This window comes from Passer montanus, unplaced genomic scaffold, assembly GCF_014805655.1.
Source record: "Passer montanus isolate IOZ18808 unplaced genomic scaffold, ASM1480565v1 scaffold89, whole genome shotgun sequence".
NCBI lineage: Eukaryota > Metazoa > Chordata > Aves > Passeriformes > Passeridae > Passer > Passer montanus.
In genome coordinates, this window is record NW_024374256.1 from 644,662 (window position 1) to 663,394 (window position 18,733).

At 55.1% G+C, this 18,733-nt stretch overlaps 1 protein-coding gene across 22 annotated transcripts in view; it reads left to right on the forward strand.

Moving 5' to 3' along the window:
• The window catches only part of MACF1 (microtubule actin crosslinking factor 1), a 138,369-nt gene that overhangs the window by 80,081 nt on the left and 39,555 nt on the right, over positions 1 to 18,733 (forward strand). For all 22 annotated transcript variants that reach the window (XM_039733486.1, XM_039733479.1, XM_039733488.1 and 19 more), the window contains 5 exons: positions 438 to 679; positions 1,398 to 1,527; positions 2,307 to 2,506; positions 3,179 to 3,674; positions 4,247 to 5,718. In XM_039733486.1, the coding sequence (XP_039589420.1) occupies positions 438 to 679; positions 1,398 to 1,527; positions 2,307 to 2,506; positions 3,179 to 3,674; positions 4,247 to 5,718 (2,540 nt within the window). The remainder of the gene's footprint in view (positions 1 to 437; positions 680 to 1,397; positions 1,528 to 2,306; positions 2,507 to 3,178; positions 3,675 to 4,246; positions 5,719 to 18,733) is intronic.

Consider the following 18,733-nt stretch of genomic DNA (forward strand, 5'->3'; position numbering starts at 1 on the left):
ATTGGTTCTGTGGGATTATAACAGCATCCAACCCTCCAGTTTGAAGAGCAATTTTAATTAGTGCCCGTTATCTGCTGTTAGTTCGCCGGTTCAACGAGATAATAGGTGCATAAAAATGGCTTCATATCCTGGTGCCAAATAATTTAACCTTGTATTAGCACTGGCTTTATGAAAAGGGGGCTCAGTTTGCATCAAGCTCACCAGCAGAGAGCTTTGTTTGTAAACTGTCAAAGGGCATAGGGGGGACAAGTGGAAAATCCCCCGTGGCAGGAGAGGTGAGGATGATGCGACGTCGCTCCGCAGGCGGGCAGACGCAGCGTGGCCTCTTGCTCCTCAGCTCAGCTCTCTGTGGCTGCCTGGGGCTGGGTGAGAGCCTGATGGTGTGGGGTGGAGGACGGGGGCAGTGCTGCTGACCCCGGGCTGGTTTTTGGGTGCAGATCTGACGGAGATCCAGTGCGACGTGTCGGACGTGAGCCGGCGGTACCAGGCGCTGGGTGCAGCACTGCAGGAGCGCCTGCAGCAGCTCTCAGCCATGCTGCACAGCATGCAGGAGGTGCAGGAGGAGGCCAGCTCCATGCTCAAGTGGCTGGAGTCCAAGGAAAGGGTGCTGTCCGAGCTGGATGCCTCCTCCTCGCCCACCAAGACGGAGACGATGAGAGCCCAGGCTGAGCACAACAAGGTGACTGCTCTTCCCGACTTTCTGGGATCATGGGATCACAAAATGGCCCTTAAAGATCATCCAGTTCACCCCTCTGCTGGGCATCTCCCACAGGATCCCAGAGATGGGCTTTGTTGCACAGAATTAGCCACAAGGGTTTGCCCTGAGTTAAAGAAGGGCATTCCCAGACACAGTCTCAAGCTGCACCAAATATAGGTTGGATATTAGGAAAAAGTTTTGTACAGAAATGATGATAAAATTTCTGGAATGGCCTGCCCGGGGAGGGGGTTGAGCCACCATCCCTGGATGTGTTTAAAAACAGTCTGGATGTGGCACTTGGTGCCATGGTTTAGTTGAAGTGTTATGTCTGGGTTGGACTTGATGATCTTGAAGGTCTTTTCCAACCTGGTCATTCTGTGAATTCTGTGAATTCCAGGCAGATTCATGGAGCAGCAGCCCAAAGTTGCCCTTTGCTTTTAGACCTGTTGATGTCAGGCTGAGGGAAAAAGAGATAATTTGGAGCCCTTGCTGCTGAGTCACTCCAGCTTCTCCTGGAAAGCAATTCCCAGCCTTTCCCTGCCCTTGTGGCCACATTAGCTCACAGTAGTGCTAAAAAAATTGATTTAACTAAAGAGCAAAGAACAGAAATTACCCAGCTCCAGCTTGTAGGTGCTGCTTCGTTCCTACTCATTGATTCTTCTGCCCTGTATCTGAGGAAGTTCAAATGATTCTTTTCCAGGCATTTCTGGCTGAATTGGAACAGAATTCTGGGAAGATCCAGAAGGTAAAGGAAGCACTTTCTGGCTTGCTGGAGAAATATCCAGATTCCCCAGAAGCAGCGAACTGGAAGAAGATGCAGGAAGACCTGAGTAAGTGCCTGAAGCATTAATGAGGCTTCTGTCTCCAAACATCATGTTAGACGTGGTTCAGGAGTGAGGGGCGATCCCAAAGTCACGCTAGAGCAGAGTCACTTCTAATTAAAATTCAGTAAATAGCAAACCTATCTCCGAGCTGTCTGGTGTGGAAGGTGTTCCTGAGATGAGCACTGTCGTGATTAATGAAATCTCTGTGATGGATGTGGATTTTAAAGGATTGCCTCCTTAAATTGCTTCATAAAAAAAAAGGGGGGGGGGAAATGTGTTAGCAAGCACAGGTTGATTGTTTTGATTAAAAGCTTCACTGCTTGATACAAAATTCTAGTCATTAGTGAGGCTACCCTAGGTAATTAAGTGTTGACTAAACAAGGCTGTGTGTTCAAAAAGAAGCCCAGAGATTCCCTCCTTTGAAGGAGCAGGAATGTGTAGACTCCATCCAGGAGATGTGAGCGTGCTGTGTGAGGACAGGTTACTCGTGAGAGTATCCTCATTTATCAGGCCAGGGATGTGAGATGGCTCAGCCAAGGTCATGGCAGCAGTGACCAGAGCACAGAAATCCTGCTTGCAGGGTTTTCTCCTAAGAGCTTCCAGACCATGTAGCCACTAGATTTGGGTAATGGCTTTTTAGCTGGAGAGTGGATAGAGCCACGCTGGTTTTATTGGAAACCAGAGATCTCCCACTGGGAAAACCACAGGGAGGGGAAAACAACCTTGGCAATGGAGGGGTGGGCTGGCCAGGAGCTTGAGCATGGCCAACAGAGGTGGTGCTTCAGATTGCAGGTGGGAGAGGGCCAGCCAGGCCACGGCTGCACGGCAGCAGAAGCTGGAGGAGTCGGCGACCCAGCTGGCCACCTTCCAGGCCACCGAGGCCCAGCTGAGGCCCTGGCTGATGGAGAAGGAGCTGATGATGAGCGTGCTGGGCCCCCTGTCCATCGACCCCAACATGCTGAACGCTCAGAAGCAGCAGGTGCAGGTGAGAGGGGTCTGTGCCCTCGTGGTGGGCGCGGGATGGAGGAGAGCGCCTGGCCCAGGAGGGAGGTGGGAGGTTGTGCTTGTCTTGTGAGCCCTCTGACGTGCAGGGAGTGTTCAGAGACCTCGTGGCTCCTCTTCCAAGTCCTCCAAACCCCGCTGAGCCCAGACCACTGTGAGTAACTGGAAGAGGGTGCAGTGCTGAGCTCCCTTCCCGCACTGGATTGACTCAGCAGTGAATCACTTGGCCCCTCTTGGAGAGAGAAATTGCTTTAAACAAGGCCTGTGCTGATGCTCTGCAGGACTTGCTAATGCTGCCCCTCTGCCTGCCAGCCTGGCCCTCCCACTCCTCCTGTTTCCAAATCCTAACATGGCTGTAACCAGCCACATCATGGAGCAAAAAAGCCCCAGTGGAGATAATTAGATTTTCATCTCATCTAAGTGGTTTATGCTACATTATAAGACAAATAAGAGAGAGAGCAAAGTCCTGGAGTCGCAGACCCCTCCCAGCTTTTTAACTCCCAAGGTCACAGTAAATCCTGAGCTACCCAGCCCAGGGCCTGTTCCTGCTGGTTCCATGGGCTGGATCAAGCCCCTGGAGGTCTGGTTTGTTTTGACTGTGTGTACTCGGAGCTGTCACTTTTATGCAAACATTTTTATGTTATTTCTGTTCCAGTTTATGCTGAAGGAATTCGAAGCTCGCCGACAGCAGCACGAGCAGCTCAACCAGGCAGCTCAGAGCATCCTGACTGGCCCTGGAGATGTTTCCCCATCCACCAGCCAGGTGCAGGATGAGCTCCAAGGGGTCAACCAGAAATGGTCCGAGCTCACCGAGCGCCTCAACTCCCGCTCCAGCCAGATTGACCAAGCCATAGTAAAGAGCACCCAGTACCAGGAGCTTCTCCAGGGCCTCTCAGAGAAGGTGAAGGCTGTTGGGCAGCGCCTGAGCAGCCAGTCTGCCATCAGCACCCAGCCTGATGCTGTCAAACAGCAGCTGGAGGAGACCAGCGAGATCCGCTCGGACCTGGAGCAGCTGGAAGAGGAGATCTCAGAGGCTCAGACCCTCTGTGATGACCTCTCCATCCTGATTGGGGAGCAGTACCTCAAAGATGAGTTGAGGAAACGTCTGGAGACGGTGGCACTTCCCCTCAAAGGGCTGGAAGATCTGGCAGGTGAGATAGAGGAGGAGTTGCTTGAGATGTTAGGATGTCAAGCTGCACCCCTGCTCTTTGCCAAAGGGCTCTGCCACCACTGGGTTTATGAAAATAATAGGAGAAGCACCATTTATCACTTTTTAGGGTTCTTTTGGGGTGTTTTATGTGGCACCAAGCATGGTAGAGTTCCAACTTCAGAAATACCTGAGCATGGAGAGGGAGCAGAGGTGTTTAGCCCTACTGATGTGACTCTTCACCAAGCAGGATGGCGCGTGCTTGGAAAAAAAACAAAACAGGTTCCTAAATTCAGATTGGGGATGAAGAAACCCCAGTGGCCACCCTCTGATCCTGGTTTCTGAGAGGTCACATTTAGAGAGTGGTCAGGAGAGCTGAGACTTCTGCATTACCTCTGCCTCTTACTACTTAAGAAATTTATGAATCACTTAGGAAAAAAAGGCTGGTGATGCAATGGAAAGCTCCTTCCTGTTAATCAAAACACAGTTGGTGCATCTGAGATGATTTTAAATAATTGCACTTTGCTTATTTGATTTGAGCTTAATTGTCGCCTTCTAATCTCGTTGCCGCTCCAGCCGACCGGATGAACCGACTGCAGACTGCGCTCGCCAGCTCCCAGCAGTTCCAGCACATGTTTGATGAACTCAGGACCTGGCTGGATGACAAAAGGTGCCAGCAAGCCCAGAGCCAACCCATCTCTGCTAAGCTGGAGAGGCTGCAGAGCCAAATCCAGGAGCAAGAAGAGTTCCAGAAGAGCCTCAACCAACACAGCGGCTCCTACGAGATGATTGTGGCCGAGGGAGAATCTTTGCTGCTTTCAGTCCAGCCTGGGGAGGAGAAGACCACTCTGCAGAACCAGCTGGTGAGCCTGAAGACACACTGGGAGGAGCTCAGCAAGCAGGCTGCTGACAGGCACTCCAAGCTCAAGGACTGCTTGCAGAAAGCTCAGAAGTACCAGCGGCACGCCGATGACCTCCTGCCCTGGGTGGAGGACTGCAAGGCGAGGATGGCAGAGCTGGAGGTCACCCTGGATCCAGTGCAGCTGGAGGCCACTCTTCTGAGGTCCAAGGCCATGCTGAGTGACGTGGAGAAGCGCCGGTCCCTGCTGGAGATGCTCAACAGTGCTGCTGACATCCTGACTGACGCTTCCCAGATGGACGAGGATGACATCCGCGATGAGAAGGCCAGCATCAACCAGAAGATGGACGCCATCACAGAAGAGCTGCAAACCAAGACTGGCTCCATTGAAGAAATGTCCCAGAGGCTCAAGGAGTTCCAGGAGAGCTTCAAGAATATCGAGAAGAAGCTGGAAGGAGCGAAGCACCAGCTGGAGATCTACGATGCCCTGGGGCCACAAGCCTGCAGCAACAAGAATTTGGAGAAGCTCAGGGCACAGCAGGAGGTGCTGCAGGCCCTGGAGCCACAAGTGGACTATCTGAAAAACCTCACTCAAGGTCTGGTAGAAGATGCTCCAGCTGGATCTGACTGCTCCCAGCTCCTAAGCCAAGCCGAGGTGGCTCAGCAGGACTTCAAGGCCGTGAAGCAGAAAGTCAACGATTGCTGCACCCTCATGGAAAACAAGCTGGAAGGGATCGGCCAGTTCAACAGCAGGGTCAGGGAGATGTTCTCCCAGCTGGCAGACCTGGATGATGAGCTGGACAGCATGGGCCCCATCGGGAGGGACTCTGACAGCCTCCAGTCCCAGGCCGAGGACGTGCGCGCCTTCCTGGGCAAGCTGCAGCGGCTGAAATGCGACATCGAATCCTCCGAGGGCGAGTGCAAGAAGATGCTGGAGGACGAGGGCAGCCCCGACTTGCTGGGGCTGAAGAGGGAGCTGGAGACGCTGAGCAAGCAGTGCAGCAAGCTGACAGAGAGGGGCAGGAGCCGGCAGGAGCAGGTGGAGACCACGCTGTCCCGCGTCGAGGACTTCTACAGCCGCCTGAAGGAGCTCAGCCACATGACCACGGCGGCCGAGGAGAACGAGGCCTTGCAGTGGGTGGTGGGGACAGAGGTGGAAACCATCAACCAGCAGCTGGCAGACTTCAAGGTCAGTTTGATTCCATGATTTTTTTATTTTTTTTTAAGTGTTTTTTGGCGTTGCGGAAGGCGTTGTGGTTTTGGTTTTGTTTTTTTTTTGATGGGCTTCAAGCCGTGCTGTCTCTTGTGGGTTTTGTTGCTGTGGCTGTGAGTGGGTTTGCACTGAAATGTCCTTGCTCTGGAGGATGTGAAACCCTGCTGGTGGACTTGATAGTCTGTGGTGAAAAGGTGTGGAAAGATTCTGGGATTGGCAGGAAAATCCCTGTTCTGCTGGTGGTGTGTGATGTTGGCATGCCAGCAGCTCGTGGGCTGGGAGGGGTGGGTGGTGTTCAGATTTTGGAGGAGGAAGGGAGGGGTTTGAGTCCACCTGAGCTGTGAATTTGCACCCTTTGGTCCACATCAGATCATCCTGTAGGTCTGGCTCTGCCTGGCCCACTGTTCTGGTTGTTGTTCACTCCATCTGGGTCACACATTACGTCCATTTTGGGATCCTTGGGTGCAAAAAGAGCCACAGATAAACTGTGAGACAAGGAGTGCACCCAGGAAATAAAACCAAGGTGAAGTTTTATGTGGCTGTTCACATTTCCAGCGAGGAGCTGATGGAGGCTGTCAAGACTTGCACGGAGCACTGAGAGAGGCAAGAGTTGTGTTTGATATATTTCTATACAGTATTATGATGTTGGGTCATGCTGTTACACTCCATTAATTATATTAACATGGCTTAGAAATTCTCTTGCTGTGAAACTTCTATTCCTGATGTGCTCAGGAGTTGATGATTGGGCTGATTTACATCTGGCTGCTCGTTTCCTGGTGTTAATGGGGGGGTGGGAGGGAGAGGCAGTTTTACAGCCATTTACTTTTCATCTCATGACTAATTGATCCCGTTCCACCACTTGAGCAGCTCTGTGAAACCTTCACCAGGACAAGGTGTTTCTGGTTTGGGGTTTGCCTATCCCAAAAAAAAAAAAAAAAGAGCTGAAGTGTATTTATGGGACAAATTCAACCTCACCTGATGGTGTTGCTTGTGTTGGGCAGTTTGCTTTGAGCTGATGATGGGAAGGATTTAAATTCACCATTAAACACCACAGAGTCACTTGGAACAAATATATCCAAAAAGGAGGTTTTAGTCCTTAAAACCAGTGAACCTTTCCTGCAGGGATTATTCCTGGCTGAGCAGCTCTCATTAGGAGCAATGACAGAACCCAACCCAGGCTGGGCAGGAGCAGCTTCACCCAGCCTGGGGTTGGCACGTGGTGCTCAGCTCAGTGACCTTGAGGATGACCTGAGCTGAGGGGGTCTGGGGGTCTGAGGTGTCCTTTGCAAGAGTCATTCTCTGGCCATGGAGGCCACGTGGAGCAGCTGGGGCCTCTGTGGGTGGGAAGGTGCAAGAGGCAGCAGAGGTGGGGAGGTTTTGCTGTGTAATGGCTGGGAACGAGCTGGGGAGAAGCAGGAGAGGAGGTAATGGTGGTTGCAGCAGCATCCCTTCATTCCTCCTTTCCTGCACGGCTCATCCCCAGGGATTTCTGCACAAATCCTAAAGGTTGCAGGGCTGATCTTGGCAAAGCTTCACCTTCTGCTCCTGCCTAAGGGGAATGCAGTCCCAGATGCTGATCTGCACGTGGAAGGGCATGGGCAGGGACTGGAGGGAGAGCCCTGGCAAAGCCTGGCTCGTGCTCTGTGGGGAGCTCAGGGGAAAAAAAGCTCTTGCTTTTGTATTTCCCAAAAAATTCTCTCTCTAAGACGATATCACAACTCTTGCCCTCCTTGGACTGCAAACCAGGGGCGTGCCTGGAGTGTCCTGGGGGAGCAGAGGAGCTCCTGGTGCTGGCAGTGCTCTGGGGGGAGGATGGGGTGAGATGGGGTGAGGATGGGGTAAAGGATGGGGTGAGGATGGGGTGAGGGATGGGGAGGATGGGGTAAAGGATGGGGTGAGGGATGGGGTGAGGGATGGGGAGGATGGGGTGAGGGATGGGGTGAGGGATGGGGTGAGGGATGGGGTGAGGGATGGGGTGAGGATGGGGTGAGGATGGGGTGAGGGATGGAGTGAGGATGGAATGAGGATGGGGTGAGGGATGGAGTGAGGGATGGGGTGAGGATGGGATGAGGATGGGGTGAGGATGGGGTGAGGATGGGGTGAGGGATAAAGTGAGGGATGGGGTGAGGGATGGGGTGACAGGGGCTCTCCGGGAGCGGTCACACTCTGTCCAGAAGGCTCAAATGCAGGCAGATATTATGTCTTAAGGCATTAATTTTAATGAACATCTGTGTAAATGAGATGCAAATTAGGCATGGCCCCGGGGCTCCAGGCAAGTTGCCAATAGAGCCCTGACAAAGGTGGGCACTTCTGGACTCATTGTGTCCAGATTTTAATAAAGGAGATACATTGAAGGCTCTGGTGGAGGCTGGGAACGGATGACTTTGGAAGCAGCTCACATTTGAAGCTTCCCATGTATTTTTCTTTTCCCTTTTCTTCCCCCAAAAGGCCACAACCTCCTTAACTTTTGGAAAACTGCCATTTGTGCATTTCCTCTCTATCCCCCAGCCCCTTTCCCAGGTCACAGAGGGACTAATCCTGGCTTTGGGATGGATGAGCCCTCTCCTGCTGTAAGTTTTCCTCCTGGCTGAGTTCCTCCGAGGCAGGAGGCTGGGAAGCAGCTGTCAGATCATGCTCAGGGGGAAGCTTTGTTTGCAGGAGGGTTTTTTTGCTTCAGCAAGCGGATGCAGTTCTGGGGACAGGTCCTCACCGGCTCCCACAGCCATCAGGAGCCAGGACAACCATCCAGGGTGGAGCTGGGGTTCTGGGAGTGTGGGAAAACCAGGCAGGCACTGGTTGGTTGTAGCAGGATTGTTAAGAAATCCCATCTGGAGGAGACTTTAAGGGGTCATCAGATTCAGCCCTGAGTTTTGTGGTGAGATCAAGTGCAGCTGAAAGGCATTTCTGTGGTTTGGAGCCTGTGCTTATATGGACATCCCGATGGATCGCTGTGGATCCAGCTGTGCCACAGAAGAAACAACATGGCTTTAGCTCATGTTGAGCTGTCAGAGCAAAGGAGCCTCATCTTTAACTCCTGATCTCCAGCAGGAGTTTAACCCAAGTGGCTCTGGCTCCGTTGCTGCCTCTCTGAGGAGCTTCTTTTTGTGTGAAAAGGTGCTGAAAGTCAGGAGAACCTTTGTGCTGAGCTTCACGCAGCCAAGCTGGGCTCTTCAGCACGAGGGACAAGTGCCAGGCAGCAGCAAGAGCTGCTCGTAGGAGTTTCCAGGCTGGGGCACTTCTTCCCCCTCCACTGTCTCTGCTGTCAGCTCAGGTTTCTCAAAGCTTACGCTAATATTAAATTTTAATGACTGGAATCAAATGAGCTACAGTTGAGATGTTTCTAAACATAACAGCTCTGTGGATTCAGTTTGGCAAAGAGCAGAATTCCCCAGGGAAATGCTTCCCCAGGTGCAGATGAGACAGGGGGGTCACTCACGTGAAGGCTTAGGGCGTTTCTGCATTGCATTGTCTCCATCATCAGCAGCCCCTGATCAGCTGGGAGACCCTGAGTGAGAACCCAAAAATGGGGAAACTCATGGGATGAAGCTTGTGCTGCTCAGTGCAAGTGGCTCATCCTCCTCTACACGCTGAAGAGGCAGGGCTGAGCTTTGCTGGTTGGGAGCAGAGGTGCCAGAAAGCCCCAGGCATGGGCTTGTCCTGCCTGGCCAAGGAGAACCCATCAGCCTGGGCCATAGAATCACATTCTTGGCTGTTTTGGGGGAGACATCTGTGCTGGGGTAGCTTGGCCTCCTGGCTAAGCAAGCTTAAGCCTGGCTTTTGTTTATCTTTTACACAGTGGATTTTGAATTTGGGTTTCAAAGCTTGTGCTTGAAGTTGGCAGTTCTGAGCTGGCAGCCTCTTTGATTCATGGTGTTGTTTTTGGACAAACTCTTAACGCTGTCACATTTCACCTCCGAAATTCAAGCATTAACACTCAGCCCTGGGTCACCTGGCAGGGATTTTTGGGCTCTCTGCCTCACAGTCCTCAGGAGTGAAGGATCCTGGTCCCTCCTCAGTCGTGGAATCGTGGTTTGGGTGAGAAGGGGCAGGGACACCTTCCACTCTCCCAGGTTGCTCCAAGCCCTGTCCAACCTGTCCTTGAACTCTTCCAGGCATGGGGCAGCCAAAGCTTCTGTGGGCATTTCCTCCAGGAAGAATCTCAGCTCTGTCATGCCAGGGGACACTTTGTCCCCACGAGGAAGATGAGAGCAGGATCAACCCTGCATTCCTCCCGAGCTGGGCAGGGAAGGGATTCCTGCAAGAATCTGGAGCGCTTCCCCCAAAATGAAACCCAAGGGGGAAAAAAGCATCAAAAAATCATCAATTGACACAACCAAAGGTCGCTGTCACTTCGAGGTGGCTGCAGGTGCAGCTGGCTGGGGGGGGGACACCTGGTGAGGTGTCTGTGCCTGGCTGGACACCGTGGGCTGGTGGCTCCTGCTGTCACCACAGCTGAGCTCGGTGGCGCTGGGGCAGGGCACAGGAATGTGGCGAGCCAGGACCTGCTGCAGCTGGCACAGCCGGGCTGTTTACCCCGGATCTCGCCTCCCAGAGTTAATTAAACCCCACCCTGGAGAGGAGGGAGGAGCAGGAGGGGGTCTCCCGCATCCAGCCCTTGGTGGGTGATGGTTTAGCCAAGGCAGCGGAGGGAGGAGATGGGATTTGGGGATCCTGCCTCTCCTCCTGGCACTTCTGGGGAAGGTTTTTGGGGGATCCTGCCTCTCCTCCTGGCACTTTTGGGGAAGGTTTTTGGAAATTGGAATTGCTCGGTGTGGTGAACTCTGGCAGTGCCAACAAAGGTTTAATTCTGGGTGATGAAGAGGGGGAGGGAGAATCCCTAGACAGCAATAACTGAAGCCTCACTGCTTTATTTCAGAGTAGGGCAGGTCAGCCAGGGCCCACACAGCCATTGTGCCTCCAACACCCTCTTTGTCTGCTTCAGTGAAAAAAAAAATAATCAGGAAAGAAATCCCAGGAGTGATGATGCACTGAGTGAGGCCCAAACCAGAATTACTCATCTGGCCATTCCAGGGGTGCTGTGTGACCTGCTCCAGGTCCTCCCTGGGAGAAGGCAGCAGTGAGCCCACGCAGGCTCCCGTGCCCTCCTCCTGCCCCCCTTCCTGCCTGGGGGTGTCAGCCTCTCTCAGCACTTCATTTATGACTCGTAGTTCCCCCCTGCTCCCTGGGAGAAGGCAGCAGTGAGCCCACGCAGGCTCCCGTGCCCTCCTCCTGCCCCCCTTCCTGCCTGGGGGTGTCAGCCTCTCTCAGCACTTCATTTATGACTCGTAGTTCCCCCAACCTTTCCACCAGGGAGCTGACTCAGTGGTGCTGTCAGAAGTGTCCCTGGGTTCCTCCCTGGTGTCACTGCTTGAGGGTGATGGTTTTGGAGAGGGGGCTGCCACTGATGTCACCTCACAAGCCATTGATGTCACAGCAGAGAGGGATGGGACTGCCCAGCACCCTGCAGAGTTTCACCGAGGATATTTTGCAGGAGGATCAGAGGTTGGGTTTCTCCCCAGATGTTTTAGCCCATTTAGGTTTGGTGCTTGTGGTCCTCAGTGGCATTTTGTGACCTTCCTTTGTAGGGTGATCTTGAGGCTCTTTCCCATCCTCAGTGATTTCGTGGCTCTCTCTGGGACTGTTAGCTCTGCTCCTGCCACTGCAGAGCTGCTCCTGGACATCAGAGAATGCTTTGGCTTGGAGGGGACCTTAAAGATCACCTCATCCCAGCCTTCCTAAGGAGAGCAGAGGAAAAGCAGCATCCCATTTTGGGATGGACTGGAGAGCAGGGGTGGCTCCATGTGCTGATGGCACAAGGTGTTGACCCTCAAAGCCTTCATTTTTGGAGGCAGCAGGACAAGAGTGGTCCTTAACCAGGACAAGTGGTCACACAGGCCATGCCCCAGCACCCAGCCCACGCCTCTGGGGTGGATTTTTTGGGCACCCCACACCCCATCAAACAGCCAAGCCCCTGGCAGGTGGGCGAGGGGAGGTGGCTTCCTGCGGGTTTCTGAGAATGGGATGTGGCAGGGAAGGGACGCTCTGCCACTTGCTGTGCCCCAGGGTATTTTTAACCCTTCTGTGCCCCCAGAGGAATGCGTGTGGCTCCCGACAGTCGTGGGGCTGGGAGCAGCTGGGTGGGACTGGGCTGGGAGTGGGGACAGGCTGCGTGACGGTGTCTTCTCGTTGAACGCTTTCCAGACCTACTTAAAGTATCTCTGGCTTGTATTTTCAGCCTCAGCAGCACACGCAGAAATGCCTCCTCTCTGACAGCTGTTAAGCTGCCTTAAAGGCACCATCTCCCCTCGTTGGGGAAGGGGATGATAAATGGGGGTGTTTGGCTGTGCTGGGTGACAGGGCCTGCCCAGGGAGAGTGGCCCAAGCTGCAGAGCCCTGGTGGGGCTGGGTGCATTTCTAACCTGGCCATCTTGAGCTTGCCCAGGAGCACCAGTGGCCCTGGCAGCCTCCTCGCTCCTTGGGAGTGAATTTGAGCAGTGAGGGAAGAGCAAAGGTACCCCTGGAGCTCCTCCTTCCTGGAGGGAGTGCTGCTGGTGTGCTGGTTCATCAGCAAACCACGGGTGGGCTTTGACCTTGACGTGGCAGCAGAGGCTCCCCTGATCCCGAGAACAAGAGCGAATTAAGCCAAGAGTTGCTGAGTTCGACCAAATCGTAGCTGGTTTTTTTTTTCCTTCCCTCCTCCTTTCCTTTTCTTTCCTTGACCGTGGAACAATCAGGCTGTGATCAAATGGTGCCTTTCAGGAGCTGCCTTGGGTCAGTGCTCCAAAAGCCACCCACTTGCAGATGCCTTGGTGACCCTGCCAGGTCTGAGCCCAGGGCTGGAGGAATGTCCTCTCCCCGGAGCGCTCGTTAGCTGCTGGTGATGACACTTCACAGTGTTTCCAGGAGATACTAAAAATACCAGCTTTGCATAAGACCAGGAGAGCTGAGGATCCGAGGGAGGAGGAGATGGGAAGGTTTTTGTCTGCAAGGGCTGAGCAGGAGAGGGAGAGGAGCCTGGTCCTGGCAGGATGCAGCCATGGAGGGGATCCATGGGGACATTGCCATCACCCACAGCATCCAAGGCAGGGACTGTGCCCACAGGGCCTGGAGCAAGCAGGGAAGGACTCAGGCGTGGATTAGTCACTGCAGCCTTTCAAGAGCCATTGCCAGTCCTCCTGCTGAAGGAGTGGTTTAGATGCCTCCCATCCAGAGGATTCTCAGGGTGATAGCACTCTTACCTCACTTCCTAAAGAGCCCCAGAACAGTTCCTTCCTCACCCATCCCTGCTGTCCCCCTTTGCTCTGGAGAGCAGCTTCTGCATTTTGTGGGCTGTGGGGTGGGAGTGGGATGCCCAGAAAGCCCAGGGTGCTTCAATGTGCAGGGAAATGCAGCAGCTGAGGACAAAAATGGGCATTTCAGCAGTTTTCACCTCCTGGCCACGAGGCCCCTGGCTCTACCCTTGTCTCACAGTCCATCTCAGGTTGCTGCCAGGGAGTTTTGGGGGGCTCTGGGGGCTCCATGGGAACGCTGAGTGGCGTGGGGCTGTGCCTGAGCTCTGCTGTAACACGTGGGCTCCAGGCTTCGTTCTGGAGAATTATTTATACCAACATCTATATTAGCTGCCTTGCAGGGAAAGCGCTGCAGCGCAGCTCCTGCACTCTTGGAAAAGCAAAATTAATTTAATTTTTTTTTTTTTTTTGCACAGCACTCACTGCAGCTGTGCATCCAAAGTGCAGGGGGTTTCTCTGGGAGTTTGCATTTTAACCTCTTCCTAAAACTTTCCCTGTGGAGGTGCAGACCCCCACAGAGCCTGCCGAGGTTTCCTCCCACCGCCCTGTGGAGGAGAGTCCTGATCCAAATGGCTGATTTAAAGATGTGCTGGCTCCCTGCATCCCCAGCAGCTGGAGCCTTTGAAGAGGGATTGAGTGGTGGCAGAGCCCTAACGTGAGGCTGGTTTGAAGTCAGCTGTGAGCCAAAGGGATCGGGGAGCACCCAGAGCAGCACAGCGGGGTGGGAATAGCCCCAGCGCTCCTGCCTGGATCAGGAATGGCAATCACAAAGGTTGGGGAAAGGGAATGAATGAGGAGGAGAGCAGGAGGGAAAGAAAGAAGTCCCTCTGACCTGGCAAACGCAGCAAAGGCTTTAAAAAACATGAATCCTCTGCTAAAAAATCGCAGCGCAACCTGAAGCGCCGTTTCTAGGGGAGATTTTGTGTGTGCTTGATTTGGCTTTGTGCTTTTATTGCAGTGTCTGAGGGAGGGTGGAACGCGCCCTCAGTCCTTCTGTTGGGCTGGAGGCACCTGGGGTTATCCACTCTGCCCTGCTTGGACGTGGCCCAGCGTCCCAGCCCGGGGGTGGCACTCGTGGAGTCACACCTGGGGGACACAGTGACCCACACGGGGGAGACACAGGGAGCAGATTGCCCAGAGAAGCTGTGGCTCCCCCATCCCTCAAGGCCAGCAGCCTGACCTAGTGGAAACTGTCCCTGCCCAGAGCAGAGAGTGGGACAAGATGACTTTTCCTGTGCTTCCAACACAAACTTTTCTATTTTCTGACATGGTCAGCAAGACCTGTAGGGACAAAGCTCACAGTGCTAGGAGCTCTCCTCCATCCAGCCTGCACTCCCAGGGCAGAAGGGCACCAAGGTGAACTTTAAAGAAGCTTTGAGGGTGAAGAAGCTTTCTGGAAACACCAGAAAGGACAAAACTCAGGCAGGACCTTCACGTCCTTCCACATCCATCCCTTGCACCGACACAACCCCTGGTTGCACCTTGATCTCATAAATGACCTGTCCATCAGAGATCTGGAGCTGCCTCTGATCTCTCTTGCTCGTCACATTACACAGGTCCCTCACTTCCAGCTGCTGAGATGCATTAAAAAAAAGCTAAAAATACATTGGTTTCCAAAGAGTGCTGTGCCATGTAAACCGTGGTGGCAGAGGTGGCACAGCCATAAACAGGGTGACATCAGCCCGTGACAGGGACAGCGTGTGTCCCCACGTGCTGGGGCCAGTGGCTGGATGGGGAAAGCTTGAAAGCAGCAGGTTCAGGAGACAAATGGGGATGTTCCTGCTTGGAGAAGGTCTTGGAAAGCCTCGGGGTGGGTTTTAGCTGCGGGTGTTTTGTCTGCAGGACGTGGCCTGGGGTGGGTCCAGGTCTGGGTTGGGTGACAGGAGTAGTTTGGGGACTGAGCAAAAGCCAAATCAGGGCTCTTGGTGAAGAAATTTGGAAACACCAGAAAGGACAAAAGTCAGGCAGGACCTTCACGTCCTTCCACATCCATCCCTTGCACCGACACAAAGCTCAAGCAAAGCCCTGACCTTGCAGTTCCCAGCACTGTTTGGCTCCTGTCCCCGTCGCTGGGGTGGCACTTGGAGGCTTAAATCCACGATTTGAGGAACCTGCAGGAGCTGTGGCTGGGATCTTTGGGCCGGCAACAGCAGGTTTCCAAGCGGCTTCCATCCCTGCCCAATATTTCCCTAATGGTTTTAGAAATTTTCTGTGTGTGGGGCAGGGGGAGAATGTGTCTGAGGAAGACTCGGCTCGCTCCTGGCGCGTGATTCGGTGAGGAAATGGGAAAAGAATTTCTGGCTGTGAAACGGGGCAGCTCCACGTCGAGAGAGAGGGAGGGAGGGAGAGGGAGATCGTTCCTTAGTCGCAGTGGAACAAAAAAGCCTCCTCGCCCCAGCCCGGATGCCTGGGATTCCTGGCGGAGGGGCCCCGAGCGGCAGCGGTGCAGCCCCAGCTCCGGCCGAGGTGGCAGCGGGGCAGCCGGGGTGGCTTTGCTGGCACGGCACCGTTGTCCTCTTGTTGTTTCAGCTGCTCTGGATTAATACCAGCGAGCAGGAGCAGCGGTGTCCCCCGCCAAGGGGAAAAATCCAGGCGTTGGGACGCTCTGGAAGTGTTGGCAGCTGGGGCTGGAGGAGGCTGAATGCGCGGCTGTCTGTCTGTCCAGGAGGGCTCGGGGGGACATAGAGGGGACATGCCCTGGATGGGCAGAGGGGCTCCCTGGGGGATGTTTGGAACCCCCTCGCAGATCCCCACTCCCTCCCCGCCTCCCGCTCTTTTCCTTGGTTATATTTGATGGTGGACAACGGGGGTTCCAAAGGTTTCCCACTGTGCAGAAATCTCCGTCTGAGGAGCACTTTGGGCCATTTAATGGGTAATTTCCCCCCCCCAACCCTCCCCTTCCACAAAACATCCGTTCCCATCTCTCCAAAGCAAAACAAAGCTTGGGGAATGCCGTGCATGTGCAGTTGGTGTCGGGACGTGGGGATGCAGGGGCTGAGAGCTTGGGGCTCCCACCACACCACAGCACGACTTTGGCAAAGCCTCCGTGTTTTCAGGATGGTGGAGCATCAAAAATATTCGGGATTTCATCTTCCTTGGCTCTGGCTCTCCATGGCCAGGTGGGAAAGCTTTTGGTGAAGCTGTGGCACAGACCGAGATCTGATTCTTCCAGTGTTGGTGCTTTTTGGAGTGCAATGCTGCACGTTTTTCTGTATTAAACACCTTGTATTTTTATCCCGATGCCATAATTCATCCCAAAGTAGCAGGCCGGGTGGCTGGTGGGGCGGGTTGTTGCCTGGAGATGCGTGGAGGCTGTTCCCAACCCTCCTGTTTTCTCTCCCAAGTCTGTGACTTCCCTCAGCATCACTTCGCAGCGGTGATTCACGCGCCCGGGCTGCCTCCCTCCCCACTTCCAATGTTCCCCATCTCTTAAACCCAAGGGTTTTGGGGGAGGACAAGAGGGTGACAGGACTCGGGATGGGAGGAGCAGGATGCTACCCAAGAGCTGGGGCTATAAAAATAACGATTTTTAGGAAAAGAGCCTGCAGTGCTTGAGGGGAACAGTGGCAAGTTGCGGGTGGCTTTTTGGCAGAGCGATGGGGGAAGGCAAAATTGGTACTTCGGGGGTGTTTCGGGTGGGTTCCTCCGGCGAATTCCAAACTCGCTTCTTTGTGCGAGGGCGGCTGCGAGGAGCAGGGACACCCATGTGCGGGGCGTTCGGTCAGCATCTCCCTGCCAGCTCCGGGAACGGCGGACAAAGGGCCGGCGGAGCGGGGCCGGTGGCGGCGGGAGCCTCCGCCGGAGCCTCCGCCGAGCCAGGGCGTTGCTGCTCTTTGTCGGGGGCTGCCGCCTCCCCCCCGGAGGAGGGGCCGTCCCCGGCGGGGCGGGCGGGAGCCACCCCCGCGCTGCCGCCGAGCATCCCCCGCGCTGCCCGGCCGGGTCGCGCTCCGCTCCCCCTTCCCGGGGCCGGTGGGGAGGGGTCGGTGCCGGGGGGNCTCCGCCGGGGCTGGAGCTCCGCGGGAGCCGGTGCTGGCGGCGGCGGCGGGGCCGGGGCGTGCGGCGGCCTGTGCGGCTCGGCCTTTTGTTCCGCCGGCGGGAAGCAGAGAGGGAGGCGGCGGCCGGCAGCGGGAGGACGAGCAGGAACAGGAGGAGGAGGAGGAGGAGGAGGAAGGCACCCGCCATGGCCGGGCCGCCCGGTGGCGCGGAGCCGCAGCCCGACACCGGCCGCCGCGAAAGTTAGTGCGAGCGGGGCCGGCAGCAGCAGCAGCAGCAGCAGGAGGAGGAGGAGGAGGAGGAAGAAGAAGAAGTAGCAGCAGCGGCAACAGCCGCCTCCAGCCGCGGCTGCTCCCCGTCCCCCCCGTCGGCTCCCGGAGGCAACTCAGGGGATTCCATCCCGCTCCGTCCCTTTGCCATTTTTGGATGCGTTTTATAGCCAATTTTTTTTTTTTTTTTCCTGGGGAGAAAGTGAAAAAAAAAAAAAAAAGCGAAGACCCAGCAGCCTTCCTCCACCTCCGGACTCGGCGGCCGTGCCGCCGCCGCCGCGCACCCACCGGTGCTGGATTTTGGGGGTTCCGCCGCTGCCGGTGGCACCGGGCGAGGTGACGGCAGCGACAATGCCATCATGTTTTTGAGACAGGAAACCTCCGAGTTTGCCCTGAATGAAGAACTTCCTGTGTTTAAAGTTGTACAAATATCCGCTGACAAGCTCGGTTCAAATGAAAACACGAGAGTCGGGGGGAGAGGCTAATTCGGACCAGCTGGACTTGCACGGCGCTCGGAGCTGGGCAGAAATCGCGCCGAGCCGCTGGGCCCTGCCAGCCGGGAGCGGCCGGGACAGCAGTGCCTTTGTTAGTAAAGAAGGACGGACGGGATAATTTGAGAGCTTCAAACTCTTCCGCCGTTTCTGTCGCGAACCGCTTGGGATATTTCACCGGAGCTGTTGGATTTTGGATGATCCGCTGATGGATGGGGTTTTTTAGGGCGGCCGGGGGCATGAGATGGGTTGTTTCACTGCTCGGGACTGCTGCTGAGCCGGCGCGGTGCTGCCGGTCCCCCTGGCCATCCCCGTAGTGTCACTTTGGGATTAGAGGCTGCCCCGGCGGCGGGTTTGGGACCTGCTGGCCCTGTGATGCTTCCTGCCGTGGCGGGCGAAAGGTTGCCGGGGTGGTTCTGTCATCCGTAAGGACGAGAGTATGGGCAAACCACTGAGCCGGCCAGACTGTTTACGGCAGAACCGCACTTGCCTGGGGAAGGGCGAGGATGAGGATGGTTATATAGAGGATTGCTACGTGCCCCAGAGATCGATATACGACACCATGAGAATTAACGAGCAGATCGATCAGGGATCGAAGCTCAACCAGCTCTCCAAGAGCACCCTGGGCAAGGGGGATGGCAGCACCATCTCCAGCAACGGGACTCTGGGAGCTGCCAACGTCTTCGAGTCCAGGCCCCCGGAGCCCAAGAAGCTGGATGAGCGAGTCATCTTCGACCAGCTGAAGCTCAGCAGCGACGTCTCCAAGCCGGCGCCGGCTCCGCCAAAGAGGCGACCCAACCCCGAGAAGAAGGAGAACGTCAACCGGCGCTCGTGGAAGTCCTTCATGCCGCCCAACTTCACGGAATTTGCCGAAAGGATGGGCGCTTCGCTCAGCGAGGTGTCGGAGGCGGGCGCTTCCAACCCTTCGCTGCGGGACAAGCGGGATTCC